General features: G+C 34.9%; 1 protein-coding gene across 1 annotated transcript; it reads left to right on the top strand.

Annotated features, from left to right (window-relative positions):
• The first annotated feature begins 1,607 nt into the window (after window positions 1-1,607).
• LOC110736160 (linoleate 13S-lipoxygenase 2-1, chloroplastic-like) lies at window positions 1,608-6,157 on the top strand. Its single transcript, XM_021916310.1, has 9 exons — window positions 1,608-1,853; window positions 2,230-2,513; window positions 2,853-3,090; window positions 3,468-3,773; window positions 3,865-3,950; window positions 4,201-4,311; window positions 4,391-4,698; window positions 4,790-5,056; window positions 5,150-6,157. The coding sequence occupies exons 1-9, from the start codon at window positions 1,697-1,699 to the stop codon at window positions 5,907-5,909; spliced, it is 2,517 nt and encodes an 838-aa protein (XP_021772002.1). The 5' UTR covers window positions 1,608-1,696; the 3' UTR covers window positions 5,910-6,157.
• Window positions 6,158-9,666: the final 3,509 nt, after the last annotated feature.

The following is a 9,666-nucleotide window of genomic DNA, read 5'->3' as shown; positions in this document are numbered from 1 at the left end:
GACAACATAATGAATAGGAAAGAATAAAAGCAGCTAAGCCACTGAAAGATATTCAAAATAGGAGTAAGTAGATCACTCGACTTTAAGCCAAGAGCCCAAGAGCCAAAGGGAATCAAAGAACAAAATAAATTCAGCAATCAGCAGCACAACCAACAGTAAAATAACAAATCAACCAAAGTTTAAACCAAAGTTTAATAAAATTAACAAATTAGACTGAATTAATTTGAAGATTAGAAATTAAAAATAAAAATTAGAAATCAACTTACTAGCACCGACGTTTCGAGTAGCGATTTCACGAAGAGGACGGAGTCCACGAGTCACGACCACCGAGTCACCGACGTCCGACTACCAGGCGATTAGGCGAAGAGAACGGTGGCTGCCTGGCGAAGCGAAGAGGCGAAGTCACGAAGAGAAGAATGGAGATGAGCGAAGAGGCGAAGTCACGAACAGAAGAATGGAGATGAGGCGATTAAGAATGGAGGCGATTAGGCGGAGAAGGCGAAGTCACGAAGAGAAGAATGGAGGCGATTAGGCGGAGAAGGCGAAGTCACGAAGAGCACGAAGAGGCTAGGGCTTGAAAGCCTTGAAGTCTCCTCTAAGCTCTAACTGATTTTATTTTATTTTATTTTATTTTTTTTTAAAAATAACTTAAAATTTTTTTTTGGGCCTGGTGAGTCACTTGACCCACCAGGTCTAAGCCCAAGTCCGCCACTGGTAGAAATACATCCTTCAGCCCTAAATTAGGGTGAATTTTGCTAGACAACAAATCTATACAAAGAGTACTAGTTGACGATCTATAGCCATTTAGGTAGCCTCCCATTAATTTGCTCCCTCTTTTCGAGGCAGGTCCAATTATGATATGGCGGTGTTTCACTCGTTTTCAATTTTATATTAACATTACAATCAAGATAAATAAAAGTAGTACTTGTTAACGAAGAAAGTTATGTTAGTCTAGATAGTTGAATGATAGACGAAGCTACTATGTCCTTGTTAAATAAAGAAATTTCTTCTCATACCTTTTCAAGTAGTACCTTCTAATTGAATGCCGAGGGCCCTTAGACATGGTAAACCATATGCTAGTACGAGTACAATCATTTTTCTAAACCGTACTCCCTAAGTCTCTAAAAGTTTGCTCCATCGAGTCCGTCGATAAATTTATAGAATCTTAGGTATTAGAACTGCCTCAGGCAACAAATTTTAAATTGTGTATGTATCATATAGGGTAGTAATAGTAAATAAAATAAAGAGAATTTGTGAAAATCGAGATAAAATTGAGGTAACTCTTTAGAAACGACAATCCAACATAGAAATTACTTCATTCTGTATATGTGTTATAAACTACTCGTAGTTTTAAGGACGAAGGGAGTATGAAATTATCTACAGAACACATGCAAAATTGTAGGAACTTTAGTCGGTCCCCTATCAAGTTAGTTTTCTCGCAATACTAGTTGGGTTCGTTGACAATGAAAGCTATCTAGAAAAGTCCACTTCGAAACAACGGTTTTACTATTTCCTTAAATAAATTGTTTTTATTAGAAGACTATTATTTTATCAATAGTAGTAGCTTTCAGTAAGACGCGCAAATGAGCTACATATAAAGGGTGCTCTTGAGATTACAAAATAATAACACCTTTTGAACCTTAAAAAAAACAAAATCATAGTATAATTTCTCTTCAACCATAAAATCAAATTAATTATGGCTAAAAAAATTAGTGTTAGAGCTATTGTTACTGTGCAATTAACTGCTACTGGGTTCTTGAAGAACATTGGTTTAGGCCAAGGAATTGATGGCATTTCAGATCTTTTGCTAGGCAATGCTCTCCATTTGGAACTTATTAGCTCCGCCGATCCAAGTATGTTGGTTCATTATTCTATACGAGTATACATTTATACAATCATCCATGCGTTAAAACTTGTATACTCCCTGTGTTTGAAAATAATAGTCTCATACATAATTTTTGTAATTTGATTCCAATGAGATATTTTTCACTACATATATCGTTTCCATTAAAAAAAAAATTGTTTTGGAAATTAAACACTTTTTCTATTAATTTAGATTGATTTGGGGTTAATTTGCATAATTTTATTGTTTTGAGGATAATTGTTTTACCAATTCAATTGTTACGAGCTTTTTTCATAATTACTCGAATCCAAAAAAAAAAAGTGATTTGTTTTATAATTATTGCTATAATAATATGAAATATTGATATAAACGTACTGATCTTACAGAGTTAGGGACAAATTTGGATAAGGAGCCAATTCGAGCACCAGCAAAACTAAACATCATTTTACGTCGCGAGGAAAATGAAACCAGGTATGAATCAAAGTTACAAGTACATGAAAATTTTGGAGAACTTGGCGCAATCTTAGTTACAAATGAGCATAGAAGAGAAATGTACATTAAAGATATCGTCCTCAAAGGCTTGCCTCAAGGTGTTGTTAGGGTGGATTGTGAGTCTTGGGTGCATTCCAAGTACGATAATCCTGAGAAAAGAATCTTCTTCGCGAATAAGGTAAGTGTGACGAAACAAATTAGTACTCCATAAATTAATGATAAGAGTTCAACTAGCTAGCTTGCACTAAAGGGTATTTTCTACTCATTTAACATTTTAATTACTCATTTTATAATCTTAAAATGAAATGAAAAATAACGATGAGCAAAAAAAAAAAAAAAAACAATCTTTGGATCCTACTTCTATGTGCACCTGGATGTATATAAAAGGTGTTGCAAGTTGAGCTTGAGTTTGAGTTGCTAAATCATTATTATTATTAGCTCGAACATATTGTTTTTTTATGTAATTTTCTTTACGATATGACTTACAACAATTACAATAAATTGCTCTAATTTATAGGCTTATTTACCATCACAAACTCCAGCTGGATTAAAGAGTTGGCGTGAAAAGGATCTTGAGAGTTTGAGGGGCAATGGACAAGGAGAACGACAACCTTATGATAGAATTTATGATTATGACACTTACAACGATATTGGTAATCCTGATAGTAACTCCGAGCTTCTCCGGCCGGTGCTAGGGACCAAGAAACATCCATATCCAAGGCGTTGTAGAACCGGACGTCCACCCGCTAAGACAGGTAATTTCACTTGGCACTAGTAAACCTTAGAGTCATTAAAATCGAGTTTTGATTGCATATTCGGTTTGAGTTAATGATATACGAAGTATGGGTTAGAATTAATTGAAAGACTTTTCAAAAAAGCCAACGTTATCATGGAGATAACCAAAAAAAGTACTCTGTATTTTAAATCAAATGGCATAATAACAAATTTTACATTGTCAATGTGACATTTTCGTATAAGATTGATGTATGTGGGGTCAAGGTACATTTGATGAAAAATTGATGATTTATTTACAAAAATGTCACTTAATTAATATTCCGTAGTATGTAGTTTAAATGTTCTTATTCCTTGATTCGATCTTAATTCACTAACATATTGTGTTATACATATATAGATCCATCATCAGAAGAAAGGGCAGGCAGCTTCTACGTGCCAAGGGATGAAAATTTTTCAGATTTGAAATCGATAACATTTGGGATTAATATCCTAGACAATGTATTGCATGCACTATTACCTTCTCTAGAGGCAACCATTGTTGATACAAATCTCGGGTTCGAAAGCTTCAAAGAGATACTTGAATTGTTCAACAAAGGAATTGAGCTGTCTGACATGAAAAACAAAAGTACCATGAAAGATCAGTTGCCTAACCTGTTTGATAGTAAAGACGTTCTTAGTTTTCCTACCACTGAATTAATGGACAGTAAGTAACTGCTCAAATCTCAATTTCTCTACTTTAGAATTAATTTATTTATTTTTGTATTGAAGTTAACAATCTTGTATGAGATGTGTAGGAGATGAATTTGCTTGGTTCAGAGATGATGAGTTTGCTCGCGAAACTCTTGCTGGTCTAAATCCTTATGCAATCAAGCTTGTCAAGGTATGAATATGTAACTGCTCGCGATACATAATTTATTTCTTTGCTCACGAGTCATGTAGATAAAATTTGATCTCAAATCTTATGGTAAGTATATTATTATGAAACTTAAACAATTAGGCTATCGATTGAGTACAAAAATTCAAACAGGGTAGCCAAACAGAACATTTACATACAGCTGAAAGTTCAGTTTAAAAAGTCTGAAAATTCAAACATTGGAACTCGAATTGATAATCTCTAGCACAATTTGTAGGAATGGCCTCTGAAGAGCAACCTAGATCCTGAAGTTTATGGTCCACCAGAATCAGCAATCACCACAAAGGTGATCGAGGAAGAGATCAAGGGCATCATGTCTGTGAAAGAGGTACTTGATCATACTCTCCATTTCCCTTGAATGTAAGGCTTCGATTTCTTATCTAACTGTATTTTTTGGCAAACTGTAGGCTCTAGAGAAAAAGAAACTCTTCATGCTGGACTACCATGATTTGTTGCTGCCTTTTGTGAACAAAGTAAGACAGATTAAAGGCACAACATTGTATGGATCACGAACGTTGTTCTTCCTCACTCCTGAAGGCACTCTTAGGCCTATTGCCATTGAGCTAACAAGGCCACCTACTGATGATGGAAAGCCACAATGGAAGCAAGTGTTCTCCCCGAGCTGCGGGGATGCTACTGAGGGCTGGCTCTGGAGGCTTGCTAAAGCTCATGTGCTCGCTCATGATTCTGGTCATCACCAACTTATTAGCCACTGGTATGTGCAGGCTAAGGACTCATTGTTCGGTTTTCTAGTAACCATATCATAGATAAAAATATATCAATAAGAGAACTGTTCGGTTTTGCAGGCTAAGGACTCATTGTTGCGTAGAGCCTTACATAATTGCAGCCCATCGACAACTCAGTGCTATGCATCCAATCTTCAGACTCATGAACCCTTACTTCCGCTTTACCATGATGATCAATGCTCTTGCTCGGCAAGCCTTGATTAACGCGGGTGGGATCATTGAGACCACATTCTCTCCAGAAAAGTATTCCATGGAGTTTAGCTCTTATGTATATGACAAGGAGTGGAGGTTTGATCAACAGGGATTGCCAGCTGATCTTATTGCCAGGTACCTAATAATACAAAATTGTTCAATTTGATGTGTAATTATGTCATACTCCATCTCTAACAACCCATTCTGTATCAATATCAATTTTATTAGGGGATTGGCTGTTGAAGATCCATCAGCACCCCATGGTCTGCAGCTGACAATCGAGGACTATCCCTTTGCCAACGACGGGCTTATCCTCTGGGACGCGATCAAGCAGTGGGTCTCTGACTATGTCAACCACTACTATGCAACAGAACAACTAGTCAAATCTGATAACGAGCTCCAAGCATGGTGGGAAGAGATTCGAACCAAAGGGCATCAAGACAAGAAAGACGAAACATGGTGGCCGGTGCTTGATACACCAAGCAGCCTCATTGAAATCCTAACTAACATGATATGGGTGACTTCAGGACACCATGCTGCTGTCAACTTCGGTCAGTATGCTTATGGTGGGTACTTCCCAAATAGGCCTACCATTGCAAGAATCAACATGCCTTCAGAAGACCCCACTGAAGAAACAAAGACAAATTTTACAGAAGATCCAGTTGGTTTTTTGCTCCAAACTTTTCCATCCAAAATGCAAGCAACAAAAGTAATGGCAGTTCTAAGTGTGTTGTCGAATCATTCTCCTGACGAGGAATATATAGGCGACCAAATCGAGCCTTCGTGGGCAGAAGATTCAATAATAAAAACAGCATTTGAGAGGTTTAATGCTAGTTTGAAAAACTTGGAGAATGTTGTTGATTCAAGGAACGCAGATAACAAGTGGAAGAACAGAAATGGAGCAGGAACCTTACCATATCAACTACTTAAGCCATTTTCGAAATCAGGGGTGACTGGTATGGGAGTTCCAAACAGCATTTCGATATAATACAATTCAAAATCTTTTAATACAACTTTGTTTTAGAAGAAAGGAGATTTTTTAATTGGTTGTAATAAGTTGGGATATTTAGCTTAACTTAGCTTCACATCATAATTATTGGTATAACAAGGGAGTAGGGGGAAATTCTTTTTATTTTGTCATACTTTTCATCTGTTCAATTTCATTTTAAATATAGTGTTGTATGAGTATGATCAATAAACCATTATTTCATTTCAGAAAAAAGGATATGACACAAACACGTAACGATGCGATGCCAAGAACATCTAAGGTACGAAGCAGAGGACTCATTAGCATCTAATGTCATTCTTACAAGACTCCATATTAAACCATCAAAGTATATACTAAACAAATTTCAGAGAAGCAGTGCAAATCCAATAGTATTGCCGAACACTTAGTTAACTCAGCAAGATTAGCCTAATAGCAGTTTGCCTAATATAATTCAACTATCATATTATGTATATAGGGATGTTGAGCATACATTCAGCCACATTTTCAATAATTCACTGCTTCCGGTAACAAAAAAAAGTTACTAGGATGGAAAATTGGGAATTGCCAAATGATTAAACACAAAAAGAATTCACAAACATATTTGAACTAATTGAAAGTCTGAATCACCTTAGTTAGCTGGAAAGACCTGAATTGCAGAACATAAACCCCCAGAACCATGAAGCAGGTACATAAGTCTTTAAGCAATGCAGCTAGTTCTGATCTAAATGCTGACGATTTCTTCCACGCTGATCAAACTTAGACTGCAGGCAAAAGAATATTTCAATCAGTATACAAAATAATGGCTATAATGCCTACAAGTTGACTTCTATAATGCATAATATGCAGTGACAGTTGCAAAGGATGGATATACAGGTACACAGCTAGATTTTACAAACCAAAGCCTAAGTTTATACAAGCTCTTTGTATACTCACCTTCGTGCTGTAATGTTATACATGTACACTGGAATACTGGATGGTGGGATTAAAGAATTTTACTATAAGGCTCAAACAGATTAGGCTAGATTTTAACTAGATTGATTTCGAAAAATATATGTGAATGTTGGGTATGACCCAAATTTTATAAGCCCATTATTTTAGTCGAAGTATTATCCATATTCTAGAGGCTTCTGAAATAATATCCTACTTGAATTTTCTAGAATATTATGGACACAAGAAGGATGGAGAATTGAGGAAAATCTAGAATTATTAAATACTAATGAAAATTCTAAATTTATGTGGAGAGTTTAAAAATATCTACATATGTGGAAGTTTCCACACAAATCTTCCAAGCTCCATCTACACCTATAAATACAGGTCAAGGGCATTCAATCATACAACAACACAACACAAGAATCCATACCAAACACAAGCCTTTCTACAAAAAGATTTTCCCTCCTTGTAATATTCCACTACTATCGTAATACTCGTTTGTGAGTACTTCTTATAGTGAGAGTTCTCTTGTGATACTCACCCTCTCAAGAGTTCCTGTACTCTCCTACTTTCAAATAGTGGAATAAAAGTGTTCGTTGTTACATAAAATCGTGTGTTCATTTATATTAATTATCTTGTCAAATTATCAATTCAATTTATACTTCTCAATCAAACATATTTTCGCTTCCGCTGTGCACTCACCAACCCTAACAGTGAATGTTTCAAATGTTATAAATCCGAGCATCAAAGTTGAATATATATAAGAAACATGTAGGGAGTAACAATGTCCAAGCTAGCCAAGTAGCCAACTACTCAGAAAACAATAAATTTCAAGATGTTAAGACGAAATTAAATAAATAAAACCTTTAATTAATCAGCAATAAACAACGTCTAGATTGTACCACAATTCAGCATTTGAAAATATTCCAATACAGCAACTGTTTACATAACAGAGGAAATTGAAAGACATTATAACCTGATAAGCCTTCTAAACATTTGCTCATTCCAAAATAAAACAAACAAATAAATAAAATCAACCAAATTAGTAGATATGATCATTCATGAATCAGCAATACCACCAACAATCTTATAAATTTATCACAATTTAATTTATATTTCACTTGGAGGGAGATTAATTCCTAAAACATGACATTAATAACTAAAAATTGATTCAAGAAAAATTAAATTTCCACTAATTTAAAAAGAAATCATTAATCAAAAAATTAGGGGTAACTAACTATAGCAAATACAAATTATAGCAGTCCATCAACCCAACAAATTGATCTCATATCATAACTAACCCTACCCTTTTAATTATTAAAGAAGTTAATCAAATATTAGGGTTTTATTAATCACCCAACAAAAAAGAGAGGAAAGAGAAAGAGGGGAAATGATACATGGTGTCGCCGGTGATGACGACGGTGCTACGGGCGACATTGGTGAGGAGAAACTAGACGGGTTGATTAATTAAATCCCTTTATCCCTAATTCTTTGAGTCAAAAGAAATATTTTATGTTTTTTTACACGTATGAAATTGAAGATAAAATCGTTTTAAAATGCGTTCAGAAATTGAAAAAAGTCGAATGAAGCAAAATATCATATACGGAGGACTAGGAGAGAGTAGATACGGAGCGTAAATTCTTAGCTGCATGCTTATGCAGCCAAGCTAGCTGCATCACCCCTCAAACGTAGCTAATACTTAATGAACACAGCAGCCACCTTCTTTCTCAATAAGTCTTGTGTAAGACGATTGTACGCTAATTTTATTGTAAGTCAGTTTGAAGGTAACTTTAACTATTTTTATGGTAACTTTAACCCCTTAAAGGATAACTTTTAATTTTTCGTTGGCTTAAATTTTATTTTAATGTGTAATTTCTTATAGATTAATTTAATACATTATAAGTTTTTTGTAACATAAAATTAATATTAGAAAAATAATAACTTTTGTAATATAAAGGGCAACTTTAAATACTTTTAAGATTACTTCAACTCGTCTTACAATAAATTAACGTACACCCGTCTTTTTGGAGAATTTGTGCTTAAAATTTCTTAACGTTCTTCCCGCACTTTTGGACAGCTGAACAAAGATTTTTTTGTGGGGTGGGCTGCATTTTATTAGGGAGAAATATTCGCGTATTGTGTTGGACATGCGTTTTGGGCCTGTTATAGCTATCTTAGCTGCATAAGGATGTAGTTTAGACCAATTAGAAACGGAGTACTAGATATTGAATGTGCTATGGTCTATGGAGTATACGAATATGGAATACTTATCTCATGAACCCAAAATACCTTATAATTGGATCATAATTTTGGGCCTAGTGGGCCGTCTATATAATTACTCCGTATTACTTTAATTAACTTGGTTCAACCTCCACCGAAATTGTTATTGGCCTAGTTGCCATATTTGCATCGTGCAGTCGTGCTAATCTATAGTCTACAAAAGTCAATTAGAATATTACTTTCCCTAATTATACTTACCAAGAGTAATTAAATATGACCCCAAACATAGTAAACGTTTTATATTGACATAAACCATGTGGCCAACGCAAAGTACTCGACCGCTCCCAAACTTGCATGATTTCTGCGCTAGTATGCACGACGTGCCCATCTTCATTAATTAGCATGATACTATAATTATTAATAATAATAATCTACTAATCATAATTAGTTTCCTAATATACTACAATAAAAAATTAAAGATTCAATTCCATGCATGTCCAGTGTCCATATTTCACCCTCTATAAAAAGAAACCCTAGTGTATATCCATTTGTCATCTTAAAAATCAAGCTTTTGTAAGTATTCTCCTTCATTTCTGATCTAATTTGA

The sequence above is a fragment of the Chenopodium quinoa genome, unplaced genomic scaffold, assembly GCF_001683475.1.
Source record: "Chenopodium quinoa cultivar QQ74 unplaced genomic scaffold, ASM168347v1, whole genome shotgun sequence".
Lineage (NCBI taxonomy): Eukaryota > Viridiplantae > Streptophyta > Magnoliopsida > Caryophyllales > Amaranthaceae > Chenopodium > Chenopodium quinoa.
The sequence above is the reverse complement of the archived record's forward strand: the minus strand, read 5'-3'. Positions and strand labels throughout refer to the sequence as shown.

Coding starts and splice junctions, on each gene's coding strand:
- LOC110736160 (XM_021916310.1), top strand. CDS start 1,697: ATGGCTAAAAAAATTAGTGTTAGAGCTATTGTTACTGTGCAATTAACT. Junction 3,774..3,864: donor TACCACTGAATTAATGGACA/GTAAGTAACTGC, acceptor TGAGATGTGTAG/GAGATGAATTTGCTTGGTTC. Junction 4,312..4,390: donor GCATCATGTCTGTGAAAGAG/GTACTTGATCAT, acceptor GGCAAACTGTAG/GCTCTAGAGAAAAAGAAACT.